Source organism: Triticum urartu, chromosome 7, assembly GCF_003073215.2.
Source record: "Triticum urartu cultivar G1812 chromosome 7, Tu2.1, whole genome shotgun sequence".
Lineage (NCBI taxonomy): Eukaryota > Viridiplantae > Streptophyta > Magnoliopsida > Poales > Poaceae > Triticum > Triticum urartu.
This window is the reverse complement of record NC_053028.1, coordinates 456,524,563-456,544,494: the sequence shown is the minus strand read 5'-3', so window position 1 is coordinate 456,544,494 and position 19,932 is coordinate 456,524,563. Positions and strand designations below refer to the sequence as shown.

Sequence of the window (19,932 nt, the reverse complement as noted above, 5' to 3'; positions counted from 1 at the left end):
GGGTCGTAAATAACCGAATGCTGGAAATGAGCCCAAGAATAAATGGGCCCTGAGAAGGCCGAAAGATAACATGGGCTGCAAACAGCCCAATGGATTAATGGGCCGTTAATGGGTATAAAGTGATACACTGTTCATTCCGGGCCAGTTTCACCACGGGCCGTTAATGGGCCAAGAGTTACAAAGGGCCTCATCTGGGCCGAAATACGTCATGGGCCATACATGGGCCGGAACTTAAAATGGGCTAGAATCATATTGGACGGCCCAGATGACGCTACTGGGCCTAATTCGGATAGGTCGTAACGGGCTGTAAATGGGCTATATGCGAACAAGCCGTTAACAGGCTTTCCGTGGGCCGGCCCGCCACCTTTTGACCAAGTCAAATGGGCCGGCCTTTTCACAGGAATGGGCCTCTGTTGGGTCGTGCCACGTGTCGACGTATCATAGGCGCCTTCTGTCCAATGAGTGGATGACATCTGTCCCAACGGTGAGCCGACACGTGTTTCCTCCAGCCAATGATGATTTTACACATGGAATCCACATTGGTCGGGACTGTTAGCGGGTTATCGGATCCAAAACCGGACCCGATAGCTTAACGGCGTTCCGTTACGGTGGATGCCACGTGTCAGTCACCCTTGACGAAAGCACTTCTGTGACGCGCAATTTATCGTCATGGAAGTGGACACTTCCGTGTTGATAATTTTGGTAATGTCATGAAACACTTCTACGACAGCACAAGTATGACTATCTTGATTCTGTCATAAAATTGTCATGGATGTATATGCATGACAAAAAATGCGAACTACTGTGACAAACACACATCATCACGGAAGTGTATTTTTTTGTAGTGGTTGGTGATGACGAAGATCGAAGATCCCCCTCTCCGGAGCCCCAAACGGACTCCAGATCTGCCCTCCCGAGGAAGAACAGGCCTTGGCGGCGGCTCCATCTAGTGGATCGCGATAATTCTTTCTTCTTGATTTTTTTTCTGAAATAATGTGAATTTATAGTATCAGGGGGTCATCAGCGGGGCCATCAGGTGGGTACAAACCACCTGGGCGCGCCAGGAGAGGGGGCCGCGCTCTGGTGGGTTGTGCCCACCCAGGGGCCCCTCTCCGGTGGGTCTTGCCTCCAGAAATTCTTATTTTTGATATAAAAAATCTTCAAAAAGTTTCGTTCCATTCCAACTTTTATTTCTGTATAAAAACAACACCATGGTAGTTCTGCTAAAAACAGCGTCAGTCCGGGGTTAGTTTCATTCAAATCATGCAAATTAGGGTCCAAAACAAGAGGAAAAGCGTGAGAAAAAGTAGATACGTTGGAGATGTATCAGTGCGCATGTGAACCCCTCTTCCCCAAGCTTCCTGGCGAGTGCAAGTTATTGATGTTGAACCACGCCAGGTGCGCACGTGCACCCCATCTCCTTCCGAGCTTCCTAGCGAGTTTAAGTCAGTAATGATGAACCAAGTCAGGTGAGCACGTGCACCCCCGTCCTCCTCAAGCTTCCTGGCTAATGCATGTAATTAATGTTGAACCACGTCAGGTGCACACATTCACCCCCATCTTCCCCAAGCTTCCTAGCGAGTTTAGGTAATTAATGATGAACCAGGCCATAAGCGTATGTGCACCCCATCTTCCTCAAGGTGAGTGCATGTAATTATTGTTGCCCTTTTCTCCTCTATCAATATCTTCTTTGTGTTTCCTTCATCTATGATGTGTAGCCACACCGGGCAAGTAAGCCTATCTGCCATACATGACCACCTATTGGATTACCCCGATTGATTTCTTATTCATCGTCTTCTCTTGGTTAGGAACCCTAAACCATAATAAATACTCCCAACCCCAATAAAAACCTAATAGAAATATTAGCAGACATTGTTTATTGTTTGCTACTTGGCTTGCTACATTGTCACTCCTATTCTTCATCCATGCTTTGATTCAGTTAGACTCTTCTTTTGTGTAGTATAAGATTTATCCCAGACAGTGAAATATGATCGTCTAGATTAGACGCTATTGACCTGAGATGAGATGGCATGTGTGGTGAGGTGGAGTGTGTACATGATGAGATAAAAGTAGTGTGAATCAAATATTGAAGTATCGTATTTGATTATTATATAGTTGTAAAATATTTGTACAATATAAATAGTATTTCTCAGCTCATCCATACCAAGTGAAATACAAGTAGTGTGTTCATCACAAAAATGAATAATAAAAGTAGTGTGTTGATGAAGTGCAATGTGTACATGTAGAAAGAACCCATGCATATTGCAAAGAAATATAATTAAGGGGGTTGATGGTGTTGCATATGTGGTGAGGTGAAATGCGTGCATGTTGAGATAAATGGAAATAGTGGGGATCAACCGGCCAACAAATTTCCGGCAGATTGAGATGGAAGCACTGGTCGATGGTAATCAATTCAAACTTTTAAGATTACGGTAAAAGTGTGGCCAAAGTGTTAATGAACTGTATCCACCTTCCTGACTATCCCCTAAAACACATTCAAGACATCATCGTAGTAAACAATATCACCGCATTGTACAAGCTGTGGATGGTAAATGAAGCAGCCAAAGTTCCAGTCCGGCAATAAGCTAACCCTGTGATGCATCCGACGACAAACAACTGAAAGAAATTTCCCCCCGAGAGGTGTGCTACACTGAACATAACTGAACTTACGACGACAGCGTTCCTCCATTTCATCGAGGAAGATAGGGCTGTTAGAAGAAACCCGCGGTAAATGATTTCTTCTGACAATGGAGCAATCACACAGTACAGAAACCAACAGACTAGCCTAGAGGTTCCACCATCGGAGAGGATTTCCTTTAATATAGGATCGTATGCATCCTGCGATATTTCAGATTGAATGAACACAGAATTAGGTACTTCCAACAGATTATAAAGCTTCAGTCAGGAAGACTAATGCAATGAATAACACAACAGGAGATGTGTGCAATAGTCGAAAAACTGCAATTTAAGTGGTTGGACCATACTGACCTCGGGACCTATCAGTCTGTCAGCTATCAGAGATGTGAGAAAAACAATAGACATCAGAAGTCCCAACCATAATACAGTTTCTTTTACCCAGCTGGGCCTGGACGAGAACTTCCCAGCAAAGAAGGTACCAACTTGACGGCCAGGCTTTGCAGTGTACTGCAACAGTGCTAAACCCAGAGTGAGCTCTCCTAGTTGAAGCATGGCTGTGGAAACGACCTGCATTGACAGGGTAAAATTTTGCAGGTCAACAATGCACGCAACGGATGAACAAACCATTTACTAGATGAGTGCCGGCGAATAATAGATGAATGAGAAGTTAGCACTCACTGTTGTCAGTGGGTCTAGTGAGGAAGAATGTAGCACTTTGGCTACCACACCGAGTCCTCCAAAGCTCAAGGGAATGTGCAAGACAAGGAGGTATGCTGCAAATGTCCTCCATACATCCTCGGGCTCCCATGGAGTATCTGAAGAAAGAAATGGGTATTCCTGCGATCTCATCACAGAAAGACCATATTACAAGGAATGTGTTTATGACGAAGCATATGTCAGTTCCATTTAAGTACAGATAAGTACCTATTATGTTATGGAGCATTTTAATAGTACAAAATAACTGGTTTGCTCGTCGAATAAAAATAACCCTATTTTCAAAGACAATAAACAGGCAGAAACTAATATTTGTGCAGCATGTTGAGGAAGGGAGGCCCCCCACCCAATCAGCCAAAGAAGCAAAGCAGATTTCAAGAGCGAATTCTATCAGAGGCACAAAGAGCCATTTTCCATGAGGTTATGAGCAGGAAGAGAGTGGTGAGCTGCAGAGGCATTACATCGAACAGCTCGCGGTCGCAGTCCTTGTCGCCAGGAGTAGGAGGAGGTGCAGAAGAGCAAGGGCAGATGAAAGCAGAGGAGGACGAGCGCCGCAGCAGGGGCGCGGCGAGAGCTCTGAATTTCGCGGCGCCAGCACGACGGGGTGGAGCTCCAGCTCCGCCTCCGCCGTTGGTTCTACTTCTCACGGGGTGGAGACGAGGAGGCGACGAGCAACAAGCCGCTGTTACTGTCAGCAGCATATCCGAACGCGCGCGCGAGAGAGACCGCTGGTGCGTGCGAGGCTGTCGCTGAGCCTTCCCAGTTATTCGTTTTTCCGTGCGACCGCGGACGCCCGAGATTGACAGACACAGGAGCCTAAAAAACACACCAGATAACACCACCAAATAAGCGGCCAATGATGCCAAATGATTATTAACAGCATACATATATGGTTTGTTTGTTTCATACAACAGGCCTTATTGTTCTGTTCACAGGTCTTATTATCACGTCAACCTTTCTATTTTTCGCAACAACAGTAGATGGTGATTCTAGACATCCCTCCCTCTACACCGGGTGCCGGTGATCTCTCAACTGTCAGTCACTACGGAGGCAGGATGACTTTCCGGCACAGGATGAGATCCGACAGAGTCTTGCCGTGCCGGTCCACCCTTCTGGAGCAGTTCACGCCGCCGTCGAGGATATTCCTCACCACGATGTTCAATGAGCTGATGCCCAGGACATCGTAAATCTCAACTGCGACGCGCTCAAGCAGATTGTTTCGATGCTCGATCGCTCGGTCATCTGAAAATGACGAATGATCAAGCAGGGGCGAAAGAGAGCCCTTCACCCACTCAGGAGTGATCACTGTCCTGAGCCGACCAATGTCATCTGGGAAATGAGGGATGATGGACAGATTCAGATCGTTCCCCTTGTCGCCGGCTCTGCTGTGGGCCACACGGTACAGGGCGATCTCCGACCCGGATGGAGCTGGAGCAGATACAGGAGGTGCTGGTTCGTCCAGCTTTGTATTCAAGCGTTGTTGAATGCCCGCCGCAAAACTTCCCGTGTACCTATTCTTCTTCTTGCCATTTGTAGACAGTGAACCAGGAATGGCTGAGTTCTTCGCATTGGCTTGCCAGAAGATGTTTTCCCTATCAATCTGTACAAATAGAAAAGAAATTAATGCTATATCAAAAAGTATAACATGTGTTTTAACAATCCTCTAAAGGAATCCTCATCAAGTTAAGAGTGGTCATCCGTACCAGCAACTTCTGCAGAGTTAATTCGTTCTTTCGTCCAGTGCTGCCAAATGGAATTGGAAACAAACTTGTCAAATTGTTTTAGCGACTCCATGAACAAGGAGAGAAGAAAAATGCTGACATCTTCTCCATGAATATGGTAATATTAAATTTCGTTTTCAGAATTAATTTCCATGGTTGATCCCCGCGACATAGGTTAGCCATCTATGTACGTCAGTGCATACATAACTATGTTAAGATCAGCCACAATGAGACAGCACCTACAGTAATAGCTCTGCAAACACAGGACTGAGCGAGTCCTGGATTAGGGGGTGTTCGGGTAGCCGGACTATACCTTCAGCCGGACTCCAGGACTATGAAGATACAAGATTGAAGACTTCGTCCCGTGTCCGGATGGGACTTTCCTTGACGTGGAAGGCAAGTTTGGCGATGCGGATATTCAAGATCTCCTACCATTGTAACCGACTCTATGTAACCCTAACCCTATCCGGTGTCTATATAAACCGGAGGGTTGTAGTCCGTAGGCAATCAACTCCATATACAACAATCATACCATAGGCTAGCTTCTAGGGTTTAGCCTCCTTGATCTCGTGGTAGATCTACTCTTGTACTACCCATATCATCAATATTAATCAAGCAGGACGTAGGGTATTACCTCCATCAAGAGGGCCCGAACCTGGGTAAAACATCGTGTTCCCTGCCTCCTGTTACCATCCGGCCTAGACGCACAGTTCAGGACCCACTACCCGAGATCCGCCGGTTTTGACACCGACATTGGTGCTTTCATTGAGAGTTCCTCTGTGCCGTCACAATCAGGAAGGATGCCTCCTCCCGTCTTTAAAGACGGCGCCGTTGCTAAGGGAGCCTTGGCTGTCGGCCAAACCCTCCGGCTAGGTGGTTTCCTCATGACCGCCTGTTCGGCTGTTGCGCCGACGGTGACCTCTCGGGTCATCAAAAGCAACCTACACGTCGGCTCGGAGCTCGTCGAGCAGATAGATCCAATGAAGCTCTCTTCCGTAAACGAGCTCTTAGATCGCATCGCCGCCCTGGGGTCGCTACGGATTATGACCAGGTTGGGCTTAAACCCGATTTAAGAGAAATTAACTCTCCCCAAGTCACCCACCACGTTGCCGTGGTAGAGACGCTGTGCGGCGATCCTTCATCTATTTTAAGGACTAGCGACGTCCGAATTCCCGACCCCTCCAAGCCGGATACCCGCGGAGGGGGAGATATAACTCAAGACCTGAGCTTAGGATCAGGCAACGGGCCAGATTCACTGGACTACATCCAAGAATCCGAACTTCAGAGTTCGGAAACTCTTCGGCCTCCGAATCTTGGATTGGGTGAGGTTTCAGATTCAACGACACCCGCCCACCCAATCATAAGCGATCCCTCCCAAATCAGGCAGAGGCCCGAGGAAACAGTACATCATTACTGGGCCAGATTCCTCCTTATTATGAACAGGATAAAGGATTGCCGCGAGGAAGACGCAATCTCAATTTTTTGCGGTAATTGCACGGACAAGGGAATCCTTAACGCCGTAAGTCGTCGTGATATCACACGCTTCGCTGACTTGGCGTCCATAATACAAAAATACTATACGATGGAAAGCGCCTGGAAAACCGAAATAAATTTTTGGGATAATCCGGCCTTGAATAGTAATCCCCTCCGAACTAAAAGGGTGCATCATCACAGGACACCCGGGATAAACACCAAAAAGCCAAAACCCTCTATAGGGCATGGAACCGTACTGGAAAGATGGCTTGATGGACCCTGTAGAATTCACAGTACAGAGGACGTCACACCAACTCACAGCCTTAGAGCATGTTAGATACTCTGGCAGGTGGCCAAAATCGGCGAGGACCTCTTAATTCCGGAGGCCGCAGAAAGCCAGCCCAAGGACACCAGTACCGTTCTCACAGTCTTCGAGACTTTCGCATCAAACAATGTGCGAAAAAGAACACTCCGCAGCCTCGCCGAAGTCTATCAAGTTGCAACAATAAATCCATGGAGCGACACTGCCATTACCTTCAACGCAAGTGATGAACCTAGATTCCGAACAGCCCGAGCACCAGCCGCATTGGTCCTCAGTCCCATAGTGGACGGCTTTCGCCTCACCAAGGTGCTCATGGATGGAGGCAGCGGACTGAACCTCATTTATGAGGAAACCCTTCAAAAAATGGAAATAGACTGGAACCGCGTCGAGCGAAGCAGCACAACCTTTAGAGGAATAATCCCCAGTCGGGAAGCGCGCTGCACAGGAAAAATCACACTAGATGTGGTGTTCGGCACGCCGGATAATTACAGGTCCGAAGAAGTCACGTTTCAGGTGGCCCCGTTTAAGAGAGGATATCACGCTTTACTAGGGCGGGAAGCATTCACAATCTTCCAAGCAATACCCCATTACGGGTACATGAAGCTTAAGATGCCCGGGCCGAATGGAATTATCACTCTAGCTAGTGATCCGGGCATAGCACTCCGCGCCGAAAACAAGTCGACCGCATTAGCCCTTGAGGCGCTATCCGAAGCCTTAGCGGCCGAGGAACTGACTGCGCTGCGCTCCACGGTTAACAGGGATGATGTGATACTCGACAAGAGATCCAAATCCACATCCTTCAAGCCAGCCGACGAAATAGTCAAATTCCAGGTCCATCCAACGAACTCCAATAAAACAGCTTCAATCGGGGCACGACTGAACCCTGATGCAGACGCCGCACTGCGAGAGTTCCTACGAGAGAACTGGGACATCTTCGCCTGGCACCCTTCAGACATGCCAGGGATCCCACGCAGGCTGGCCGAACACAGCTTAAATATCCTAAAAGGATTTAAACCTGTCAAACAAGCCCTTCGGCGTTTTTCCGAACCCAAGAGACAGGCTATGGGAGAGGAGCTAGCCAAGCTATTGGAGGCCGGATTCATCAGAGACATAAAACATCCGGACTGGCTAGCAAACCTGGTGATGGTACCAAAGAAGGACAAATCCTGGCGCCTGTGTGTCGACTTTAAAGACCTTAACAAGGCTTGCCCAAAGGATCCCTTCCCCCTCCCCCACATCGATCAAATTATCGATGCCACCGCAGGACACGGTTTGTTGTGTTTCCTCGATGCATACTCCGGTTACCATCAAATCAAGATGGCAGAATCAGACCAAGCTGCAACAGCATTCATCACACCATACGGCCCATTCTGCTTTAACACAATGCCCTTCGGGCTAAAAAACGCCGGCGCAACATATCAGCGCATGATCCAGACATGTCTGGTAAACCAGATCGGCAAAACAGTGGAAGCGTATGTGGATGATGTGATCGTCAAATCAAGACATGTCGAATCCCTAGTAAACGACTTGAGGCTTACATTCGCTAACCTCCGACAATATGACATCAAGTTCAACACAGAAAAATGCGTCTTCGGCGTTCCAGCCGGAAAGCTCTGGGCTTCATTGTATCCGGTAGAGGAATTGAAGCAAACTCAGCCAAGATCCGAGCTTTGTCACAATTGGATGTCCCAAAGGACCTTAAACAAATACAAAAATTAACCGGGTGCGTGGCGGCTTTAAGCCGCTTCATCTCCCGCTTGGGAGAAAAGACACTACCCCTTTATCGCCTCCTTCGGCGTACCGAACACTTCGAGTGGACGGATGCCGCCACGGCCGAACTTGATGAAATAAAAGCCATATTAGCAACAAACCCAGTCCTGGCCGCGCCAATCACCGGCGAACCAATATTATTGTACATTGCAGCAACACACCAAGTTGTCAGCGCAGTGCTCGTTGTAGAGCGGGAAACGGACGGACACAAATTCCCCCTTCAAAGGCCGGTCTACTACGTGTCCACTGTCCTCACTCCATGCAAATCACGGTACCCGCATTATCAAAAGATTGCATACGCGGTATTCATGGCATCTCGGAAGCTACGACACTACTTTCAAGAGTGTTCCATAACAGTAGCCTCGGAAGTGCCGCTAAACGATATTATCAATAACCGCGATGCAACGGGCCGGATTGCAAAATGGGCCATCAAGCTTCTCCAGTTCGATATAACCTATAAGCCACGGCGAGCTATTAAATCGCAAGTTTTGGCCGACTTCGTCGCAGAATGGACGAAGGCCGAGCCCCCTAAAGAGTACGGCACATATTCAAATTGGATTATGCATTTCGACGGCTCCAAAATGTTGGCCGGACTGGGGGTCGGCGTCGTCCTGACGTCCCCCACAGGAGACACAATCCAATATGTGCTCCAAATCATGTACATGGATTCCAACAATGCAGCCGAATATGAGGCCCTCCTATATGGCCTCCAGTAGCGGGACGTCATCTATATAAAACCATTCCGAAGGCCAGTCCTCGGACGCCTTCTTTGGAGTTCCGGATAGGTATCCGGTCCCGGCGATGCGCCATACTTCGGCTCCGCCCACTTGGTATATAGACCCCTCTTGAGAACGGGGCACCAGGCAGAATAACCTCTTCCACAGCGCGAAATGAGCCTCAACGCCTAAAAATAGCTCGCAAAGGGCGACGAAACCCGCAATATGCAATACGGAGGCGGGCGTGAGATTGTGCAGCTGGAGGCCGTAGAACTCCAGAAGCCCGCGGAGAAATGGATAAATTAGAAATCCCAGTCCCCTTATTAGATAGGGCACGAGGCACACCCGCTCTCCTTTAGAAGGATTGGGGGTGCTCTCCGCTTGTTTTCCGCCATTGTAGATGGCAAGACCGGCTCGGACCGGGACCATGTATGCCTGAGGGAGAAATCCCTTGGCCTGAAGCAACACTAACTCACTATGCGGGATGGTGCAACTCTCCCAGTCCCCGGGTTTGGGACCGGAGGGGCGAGGGGAGGAGCTGCGACGGCTGGTCATGTTGAAATGGACCTTTGCTAGAAGCGCTCTGATGATAACTCGCGGAAAGGAGAAGATGTGGTTTGGACCTAAATCCCCATCCTGTTAAATAGGCAGCTCGTTTATACGGCTAGGGGTGTGGATGTAAAAACGCCCCGGCTTTTCGCATTCGTTTGACACGTGGAAGACGGCCATTATTGGGCGTGGAAGCCGAGGAGCACTACATTACAAAAATCAGACATTATTCCTACAGGTACACGAGATTTGGAGAAGAACCCGCCTTGCAATGCCGAACAATCTGCGCGCCGGACTCGTCGTCATTGAAGCCTGGTTCGGCGGCTACTGAGGGAATCCTGGATTAGGGGGTGTTCGGGTAGCCGGACTATACCTTCAGCCGGACTCCAGGACTATGAAGATACAAGATTGAAGACTTCGTCCCGTGTCCGGATGGGACTTTCCTTGACGTGGAAGGCAAGTTTGGCGATGCGGATATTCAAGATCTCCTACCATTGTAACCGACTCTATGTAACCCTAACCCTATCCGGTGTCTATATAAACCGGAGGGTTGTAGTCCGTAGGCAATCAACTCCATATACAACAATCATACCATAGGCTAGCTTCTAGGGTTTAGCCTCCTTGATCTCGTGGTAGATCTACTCTTGTACTACCCATATCATCAATATTAATCAAGCAGGACGTAGGGTTTTACCTCCATCAAGAGGGCCCGAACCTGGGTAAAACATCGTGTTCCCTACCTCCTGTTACCATCCGGCCTAGACGCACAGTTCGGGACCCACTACCCGAGATCCGCCGGTTTTGACACCGACAAAGACCAACATGATTATAATTATAAGTACCTGATGCCACCACCTCCGGCTGGACCATTTGTATAAAGTGCAATGAACTCCTCAACGAATCCATCAGCATGCTCCTCCTGCTCAAATAGCCCATCCATCCGAAGTCTAACATCTATCACTTCCTTGGAAGAGTGACGACTGTCATTGTCACCTCCATTAGCTTTCACGCTATCATATCCCATAACATATGCGATAATTTTCTCTTCGATGCCGGGATATCTTTCGTTCATCCATGACCTAACCTAATGCCAGCAGAAAAGGTTTAAATGCAGGAACTGCCTTTATGTTGTCACGTGTAAATAGGTACATTCAATTGTTAACACACCGGAAATCTGAAACAAATATTGCATGCAAATACTTTCATGAACTTACTAGGTATTCTGCTGCCTGAGCGCGCCTTAAACACTCTTGTCCCCCGTATGATATCTCTCCCCAGCCTTTCCATCCATTTGGCTAAAGAAAAAAATGTGAACGACTACAGTGAGAAAGCTAACTATGAGCCTCTTGATAAACTATCTACATAATCAAAGGACCTTCCTTCAGTTCATGAACACTACTGTCTGATTCTATCTGAGAAACTTTAAAATAGTGCGCTTAATTTTAAACAATAAAGCTATCAGACACAAATTTTCAGCAATACAACACATAAAATATTTCACTTTTATTGGTGATTTTTGCGGTTCCAGTAACATAGCATGGAACAGAGTAATTACCCAACTGCGCAACATGTCAATACTAGGCACAGGATGCTTTTAGCTGGAAGAAGACTAAAGACAAACTTTAAATTAGTATAATTTATATTCTTACTAGGAAAACATACAGTAGGAAACAATTGGAGGAGTTTCTCGGGCCGACGAAGATCAGATGGTTTTGCTCCTTTACAGTGAACCTTGTCTTGTGATATTTGATGGAACTGCACGTCACTGAAATCTACAACCTGCTAACAAGTGTTCAGACAAGAAGCTTACATGGGACTGGAAATGTAAGATGACCTCACCAGATCAGGAGTGATGTAGTTTGCAGGGTCTCCAACTTCATACAGAAGCTGTTCTGCACAAGTGCTATAGCTCAGAAGACCTCCGCTACCCTTTGCCTTGCCAACACAAACTTCTCCTTTGTAACTCACTTCAGCATATGGAAGAGACAAATCCCGAAGCTGCTCAAAAGAAAAATCTCGATATGCATCTCCTGCTCTTTACAATACCAGATGTAGAACATAAAAAACATGAATCAAGAATGAAGTGAAAATTCCCACCTAATGATTTTTAAAGGATAAGAGATGTACCAGGATGCATGAAATATCCTCCAGTGAGTTGACAACCACATTCCAGAAGATGGCTAGCCAATGTCCCTTGTGCCAACTTATCAAAGTCATTCCAATTCCAACCCAATTCGTAGACCTTATATTGGAAAGGCAGTGGGAAAAGGATGGACCATTAAGTAAATAACCATGATAGGAAAAATACATATTCAGATTTACATATTTTGAGCAACTTGGAGAGAAGAAAAACATAACTAAGCCCTAACGAAATAAAGGGTTCTCTGAAACAACACCCGAAAATCACTGGAGCTATTATAAGCCCTGCTATTTCAAGAAAATAAGAATCTTTTGTGGCCACAAACTCTACAATCTCCCTTCTACAATAAAAAAATGTTATCCTTTTTGGTAGCTTAGAAGATTCTTTAAAAATTGGAAAATGTAAAAACATTCCCAAGAATCAGAATATAACATGAATTTCTTTTGAATCAACATTATAAAGTGGCATAGATTTTTCATAAGCTGAAGTTCTTTAGGAAGTTCTGTAAAGCTTAGAAATACTGGAACGCTTCTTGTAATGTAGGTTTCTTGACAAATTCTCCTGGTGTAATATATTCGCAAAACATTAACACTTCGTTCAGAAGTAATCAATGATACCAGAACTCTGAATTTTATATGATTTTGTAAACATCTATTGTTGAGAAGTTACACCTCAATTTAAAGATACGAGAAATACGGAAACTCTTCGCAGTAAAAAACAGTAAACCATAAAATTCAAAATAGTTTTGGGAAATGTTTTTACAAGGCATTTTTAGTTTTCTCCAGAAAATTCACATAAAATTACACTAGGAAAGCATGTCAACATCCTTACTGTTTTTATGGTACATCCTCAAATAATTCTTGGTACAGAACATTTATAAGAATTCATAACTTCACTTCCAAACTGATCTGTGAATTGGTCTGGATTTTCAGCCAATTTCTCTATTTTTATGATTGCTCTTAGGAATCAAACTCCTTTGCCAACTTAGTAGTGGGGGAAACAAAATAAGTATGACATGTAGCAATTTTCTGGCAGAATGGAGATTGACGGTGACAAAAATATAAAAAAAGATGGGCTGAAGTAAACTTCTGAAAACATGTAACTTACGCCATCTATGCTGAACTATCCAGTCAAGTTTTGTGCATGAATCAGCAAGAAAGAGAGAGCATTACTGAGCATTGAAGGTTGCCTACTAACAGATTTATATGTTTTAATGTTACATCATCTTGCAGAAGCCAACAGAACCACACAAATTAAAACTCAAATACAAAGATTGCTTCATATTCTTCCTGTTAAAAATGCAGGAAGATGGCCGGGCGCCGGGCACTATCAGCTTGGCTGGGGATGGGTTTATAGATCATAGGTGAGAGATAAACATTGGGGATCCCTTTAATAGAGATGATCAACTGAACACTCAAGCAAGCAATCCCCAACTTAGGTAACAAACCTAATACAGTAGGGATCTAATCTTAACAAACCGTAAAGAGATAACTAATTGGTAGATATAGCTGTAACTTCCACACATGATGTTTTTTTTTTCTTCAGCATGTGTGCAGGCAGAGGCCATAGACCAAGGCCCACGTCCTCCTATGACTGATTTTTTCATATGGTACAATTATGTTGAAAAAAATGAAATTATGAATTATTAGCAAGCATAAAAATAGCCATCAAAGGCATACCATAGGTGCTAAGAATAGTGCAGCATCAGCAACCCGAGAAGTAATGATGACATGTGGTTTGTAAGTTTCCAGGCAATGTACAATGGGGGCTGCACCAAGATATGTGCTTCTTCCCTGCACGCACAAGAAAATACCATCAAATTGAAAACCAAGATAAAACAATATGCAAATTCTCAATGCCCACCACAGAGGAAATAAAAAAAAGGGCAGCCCGGTGCATGTAGCTCCCGCTTGCGCAGGGTCCGGGGAAGGGTCCGACCACTTTGGGTCTATAGTACGCAGCCTTTCCCTACATTTCTGTAGGAGGCTGTTTCCAGGACTTGAAAACGTGACCTCATGGTCACAAGGCAGCAGCTTTACCACTGCGCTCCCCTTCCCACCACAGAGGGAAATGGCCAGGAAAATATATATGTATCAAGGCAAAGCAGCAACAATATGTTAATCCTAAGTTCTATAGTGGGTACGCTATAGAATCTCCTGATCAAACAGTGTCTAAGTCCCTTCTCATTCATAGTATCCTCTCTGAAGATTTCTGTAGATCTTTCAGTAACAATCATTTGGCCACATATGTCAACCACAAAGCTCTTATATGCCACGGACCATATGGTACATAATTACATATATTAACAAACTAACTTCAGAAGATTGGATGCAAATTGCTGATCAGTTATGGTCAGTTACTTCCCCATAAGTTAATAAGACTGAGGCTAAGAAACCAGATATTGCTATTTTATTAAATCAGATGAAGAAAAAAAATAAAATGATGATGAAGAAGTTACCTCTGCCACTCCCATTGATTCATTCGATAATACTGAGTTTTCTGCAAAAAAGACCAAACCCAAAAACAGTTGTAAGCTTATTATCAGTTTTGACTCCACACACAAAGCTATGATGACCGACATTCCTTGATTTATACACAACCTTGGTAGCACCCAAAGTATCATACAATTGGTAGTATCAAACAGATCGAAATTACCTGGACCTGAAATCGATGATTCATAAGCTACAGCGACTGTTATCTCCAGTCCCAAACTAGAAGCAAGGTCCAGTATTTCTTTCTGTGCTCCAGGTGGATCGACTAATAAATGGGAAAGACACTTACAGTATCTAATTGAGAAAACAAACAAATGAGGTAAAGGAAAGCCACAGTCAGCATTGTCTTACTTGCGCCCATGTTAGTAATTATGCAAACTTCTCTATCCAAAGCCAAGGGTAGAAGCACGGACAGCCACTCCTTAACTGCATATTGATACCCCGAAAGGTGCATTGAAATTCTTATTGAAAGTAACATAAGCAATGAGTAAAGTAAAATAAAGTAAATAATATATCCCTACTGAGAAGGACCAAAATATGTTATACATGATAAAAATCAGAGAAGTTTATCCTTGATATGTACAAAGAAGATATACAATTAAATACATGCAATAAGTACTCCATAAACTCGCAACCACAGATGCAGTTCACAAGATAACAGGTATCACCTGCTTTGATTAGCAATACAACTAAATGCATAAGTATCAAATATTTGTCAACAACTATACCTCGGGGGTCAAATCCTTTCCCTCCTGACAGCATAACTTGGTAGCGGTCTGCAAGTGTTCGCTCCGCCAAACACTCAAGTACTATGTAGTTAAGTTCTTCGACTCTCTCCAATAACTTCAAAGCAGCCATCGGCCGGTCACCCCCAAATCCAGCCCCACAGCCAACATATACTTGATTCTTGCGCCGTTGAGGATTGCTCCTCTATGAAGCAACAGATATGTTAGAACAACTGGAGCATTCGTTTCATTAATTCATGATTCGCATGGAAAATTTCCAGTTCTGCAAACAACTAACCAGCTTCACCACACAGTTCTGAATTTCTTCCAGTGCTACTGCCTCCCTGAAATTATTTCGCTATCAGAATGAAGTACATACATGTGGAGCTGCAATTATTTTCCACAAGAGTTTCGGAAAGTGCGGGATTTTTTAACATTGGCAGTCAGATGTGTGATAAACACATTCACATGCACAGAAGCACTAATTTTGGAAACAGAAATACAGCAGCATCAGATAATTCATCTGCATGCACGACCTCAAGGTTCGAAGAAATCACTTTCATTCTAATTTATCAATGACAAACTAAAGAGCCAATCCAGATGGCAGACCCATTTGAGGGTCATGGAGGTTAAGTTGAACCCCCCAGCCCCAGAAGAGGATTTGGATCCGATTTGCTCACAGGAAAGGAATGACCAAACGAAAAACTCTTGGAAGAAAAACCAAAACAAGCTAGGGCTTCCTCGAAAACTGAACAGAAAACCTGAAATTCTAACCATATTTGCATAATCCATAATTGCATAAGAAACCTAATTTGCGATCCGACTGAAGCATAACTACAATTACAAGGAAAAAGCAATTCGCCATGTACCTATAGTAACACATGACAAAAAAAATCAAAGTAGATTCCAACATCGAATCGATAGAGCCACATTAACGAACAAGAAATAGAGTAAGATCCATGTTGTGAAACTCTAATAACCATGCGATTTATAACAATTATAAGCAAGTCACTGGGTCTGGGTGGTCATTACATCAAACAGGTCGCAGGCGCCGTCCTGAGCGGTGCGAGCTGAAAGCAGCTGAAGAAGGACAAGAGCAGAGCAGGAAGGGGAGGTCCGATTTGGACAGGCCGCGTGGATAGGACGAGGAGCCCCGCTTCCAGTTCTCTCGCGAGGAGAACAAGGGCCTCTTTTTTTGAGAGATTTGGGTATTTGGCACTCTGTTCGTGGGGATTTGCTAAATTGTCACTCTCAAGATTTTCTTTATCACTATCATATGTCTCTCAATATGCAAGCTAGCCACTTCATCATGACATGCATGAAAAAAAGACCCATGTCAACATACAAACATGAATTTTCATTCTATTATGCTATATATATTTAATAAACATTTTACAACTATATAGTAATCAAACATAATAAATTATATGTATTTTTAGTTTTAGCTTTTTATATTATTACTTCAAATATTCATGTTTCATATAACAGATCCCATTGAAATATGTTGCAAACTATTTCCGCAACAACATGCGGAGTATCATCTAGTTTTCTTTAAGCTAGAGGCAAAAACTTTGCCTTTTTAATTAAAAAATACACCAGTTAGTAAAGAGCGTCTCCAACAGCGACCCGCAAACTTTCTGCCGCATCCGTCCGCGGATAAGCAACCAGTCTACGGACACGGATGCGGGAGGCGGCCTTCCAACGCTGTCGGCATACATTTTAAGCCGGACTTCGACTTAGCGGACGAAATTCATGCAAACCGGCTGATATTCATCAAAGTTTGGAAAGAAGATATCACAAATCATTCATACATAACATGATAAGTCTAGTACATCAATACCTCAAATTCGATGACGAACAAGTTTTTTAACGGATCATATTGTCCCACACATATTGGCCCTTCAGTTTCATCCAACAGTGTATGTACGTAAATGACCGTCCCTATATCCTGTGATACATCACGACAACACGTACGGGCTACACAATGTGTAGAGTAACATTGAGTGAATGAATAATTCAATCAACAAGTTAAGTAAGAAGAAGCAAAGCTTATGATCTCCTCATCTACCACATGCAACGGCCATCTTGCCTTCAGTTGAGTAACTACTTGACAAAACTTAATGACGATGGTCTAAATGGTGTACCATCGATACGATAATGACCTCATATTTCGATCATGGATGATATGCATGTCATAGGGCGTGCTATTTGTGAGTTGCATTGGAATTTTCTCGAAAAGGAGAAGAAATGCGATATAGTAAAAATAAGTATTTCCTTCAGGTAAAAACCAAAGTTACCAATCCAATAGAAGAACCACACAGAACCTCGTAAACAACACCTGCACACACAAAAGTAAATATTTGCACCTAACACAAACAAGAGGGTTGTCAATCCCCTTGGCAGTTACTTGCATGGATTAAGTCTTGTAGTGGTAGATAATAAATTGCAAACAAGAGGAAAGAAATAAAATTGCAGCAAAGTGTTTTTGTGTTTTTATATATGATAATAGTAGACCCGAGTGCCATAGTTTTCACTAGAGACTTCTCTCTCGAACACATAGCATACGATGGGTAAACAATTACTGTTGGGAAATTGATAGAAAAGCGCATAGTTATGACGATATTTAAGGCAATGATCGTGTATATAGGCATCACGTCCGAGACAAGTACACCGACTCCGGCATGTATCTACTACTATTACTGCATCAATCGACCGCTATCCATCATGCATCTATGGTATTAAGTATAAAACAGAGTGAAGCCTTAAGCAAGATGACATAATGTCGACAAAGTAAACCCAATCAATATGAATAAACCCCGTCCTTTTATACTTAATGGCAACAATACAAATATGTGTTTTGTCCCTTTCCGTCACTCGGATATAGAGCACCGCAATATTGAACCTATTACAAAGCACCTCTCCCACTGAAGATAAATCAATCTAGTTGGACAAACCAAACGGATAGATCGAAGAAAAATACAAAGCTATAACAATCATGCATAATAAAGTTCAGAAAAGACTCCATTAATATTTAGATCATGAACTCACTTCATCGGATCCCAACAAACACACTGCAAAAGAAAATTACGTTTGATAGAACTCCAAGAAGATCGAGGAGAACATTGTATTGAAGATCAAGGAGAGAGAAGAAGCCATCTAGCTACTAGCTATGGCCCCGTAGGTCTGTGGTGAACTACTCACACATCATCGGAAGGGCAATAAAGATGATGTAGAAGCCTTCCGTGATCTATTCCCCCTCCGGCAGAGTATCGAAAAAGGCATACATATGGGATCGCAGAAGAACATAAACATGCGGCGGCAGAAAAAGTGTTTTGGGTGGCTCTATGTTGGTTTTCTGATGTTAGAGATTCTATAGAGGTGAAATTAGGTTAGACGGGGCCATGAGGGGCCCACAAGGCATTAGAACGTGCCCTGTTGCCTTATCGTCTCCTCGTTTGCCTTCTGGTCTCCCTCCGAAGCTTCTAGGGTCTCTCTTGTCCAGAAAAAATCATCAAAAAGTTTCATAGCGTTTGGACTTCGTTTGGTACTGATTTTCTGGAAGACCAAAAATAGGCAAAATACAGTAACTGGCACTAGGCACTGAGTTAATAAGTTAGTCCCAAAAAATGATATAAAATAACATATAATTGCATATAAAACATTCAAGATTGATACTATAATAGCATGGAACGATAAAAAATTATATATACGTTGGAGACGTATCAGGGCACAATGTGCTTTCGTGCATGAAACGATTCATGCACTTCCTGCCAGAAGGTTCCCCCTCTGCTCCTGCCTATGAAATCCACGGATACAGCTAACCACGCATCGCACAACAACTCATCCTCCATGGTCGAGTGCCCCTCCATCTGTCTTACTCTGAAAAAATGACGTGGTGTCTGAAAATAAGCTCAATGGCATTTGACCGAATACCTACTAAGCGTGGTGGCCGCCATGGAGGTCGTCGACAGGGTGGCGGAGTGTACCTGGGTGCAAATGGCTCCACGGTGGACATCGCCATCGTAAAAGGCGAGCTGACGAGTCGGTGCTGGTTGCAAACATCTGGCAATGCTTGTGCGGCGGTTGGAGAGGTACAACGGCGGCGGTGGAGGTTGCGGGTGCAAAGTAAGGGGGTTTAGTGGCGAAGTGGAAGAAAATGGGACCGAGAGGGCTGATTTAGTGGGCATGGGGTGCCGGAGTCCAACGTGGTTGTTGTCCGGACTCCCGCACCCCCACCTTGTCTCCACTTTGCCGGAGAAAGTGTGTCCGGGTCATCGAGTGGACCGATACATGCCCCGTTTGATGGCTTCCGCGATCCGGACGTATGCGGGCGATTTGAGGGTCGGCGTTGGAGATGCCCTAAGGTCATCTATTAATGTGACCTCAAATCGGACACTGCATCTGGCCACGAATCAGTGGGGACTAGTTCATGGACACTGATGCAGAAGCCGCCCATCCAACTATAACCGCAAATTTTTCACTGTTTTTGTAAGTCTACAAGCTTAAAATAATTGTATATCAAATCGTAGTTCTAACTTAAATATTACAATCCAACAAAATTTTCAAATTAACGTAGTTTAAACTTGAAATTAAATAGCACATATGTTTTACTTTTCCTCTTTAACCGCCCACAAGTGATCAATTAATTTTTTTTCTTGAGTTGCTCGATGCTA

At 44.4% G+C, this 19,932-nt stretch overlaps 2 protein-coding genes across 4 annotated transcripts; both read right to left on the bottom strand.

Moving 5' to 3' along the window:
- Positions 1-2,405: 2,405 nt before the first annotated feature.
- LOC125519833 (CAAX prenyl protease 2-like) lies at positions 2,406-4,167 on the bottom strand. The gene is made up of 4 exons (XM_048684610.1): positions 3,813-4,167; positions 3,316-3,474; positions 2,989-3,204; positions 2,406-2,838 (listed from the first exon to the last, which is right to left on the bottom strand). Exons 1-4 carry the CDS (start codon positions 4,050-4,052, stop codon positions 2,497-2,499), a joined length of 957 nt encoding a protein of 318 aa, XP_048540567.1. The 5' UTR covers positions 4,053-4,167; the 3' UTR covers positions 2,406-2,496.
- A 30-nt stretch (positions 4,168-4,197) lies between these two features.
- Positions 4,198-16,515, bottom strand: LOC125519832. 3 transcript variants are annotated; one of them, XM_048684606.1, is made up of 14 exons: positions 16,292-16,515; positions 15,558-15,603; positions 15,263-15,464; positions 14,886-14,960; positions 14,698-14,799; positions 14,501-14,541; positions 13,722-13,835; positions 12,030-12,144; positions 11,742-11,932; positions 11,565-11,681; positions 11,117-11,197; positions 10,745-10,986; positions 5,055-5,094; positions 4,198-4,951 (listed from the first exon to the last, which is right to left on the bottom strand). In XM_048684606.1, coding segments are annotated over exons 1-14 (1,926 nt in total). In that variant the 5' UTR covers positions 16,294-16,515; the 3' UTR covers positions 4,198-4,393. The 3 variants fall into 3 exon arrangements, with proteins under 3 accessions (XP_048540563.1, XP_048540564.1, XP_048540565.1); XM_048684607.1 differs by having other exon boundaries at positions 14,704-14,799; XM_048684608.1 differs by having other exon boundaries at positions 15,558-15,595; positions 16,292-16,495.
- Positions 16,516-19,932: the final 3,417 nt, after the last annotated feature.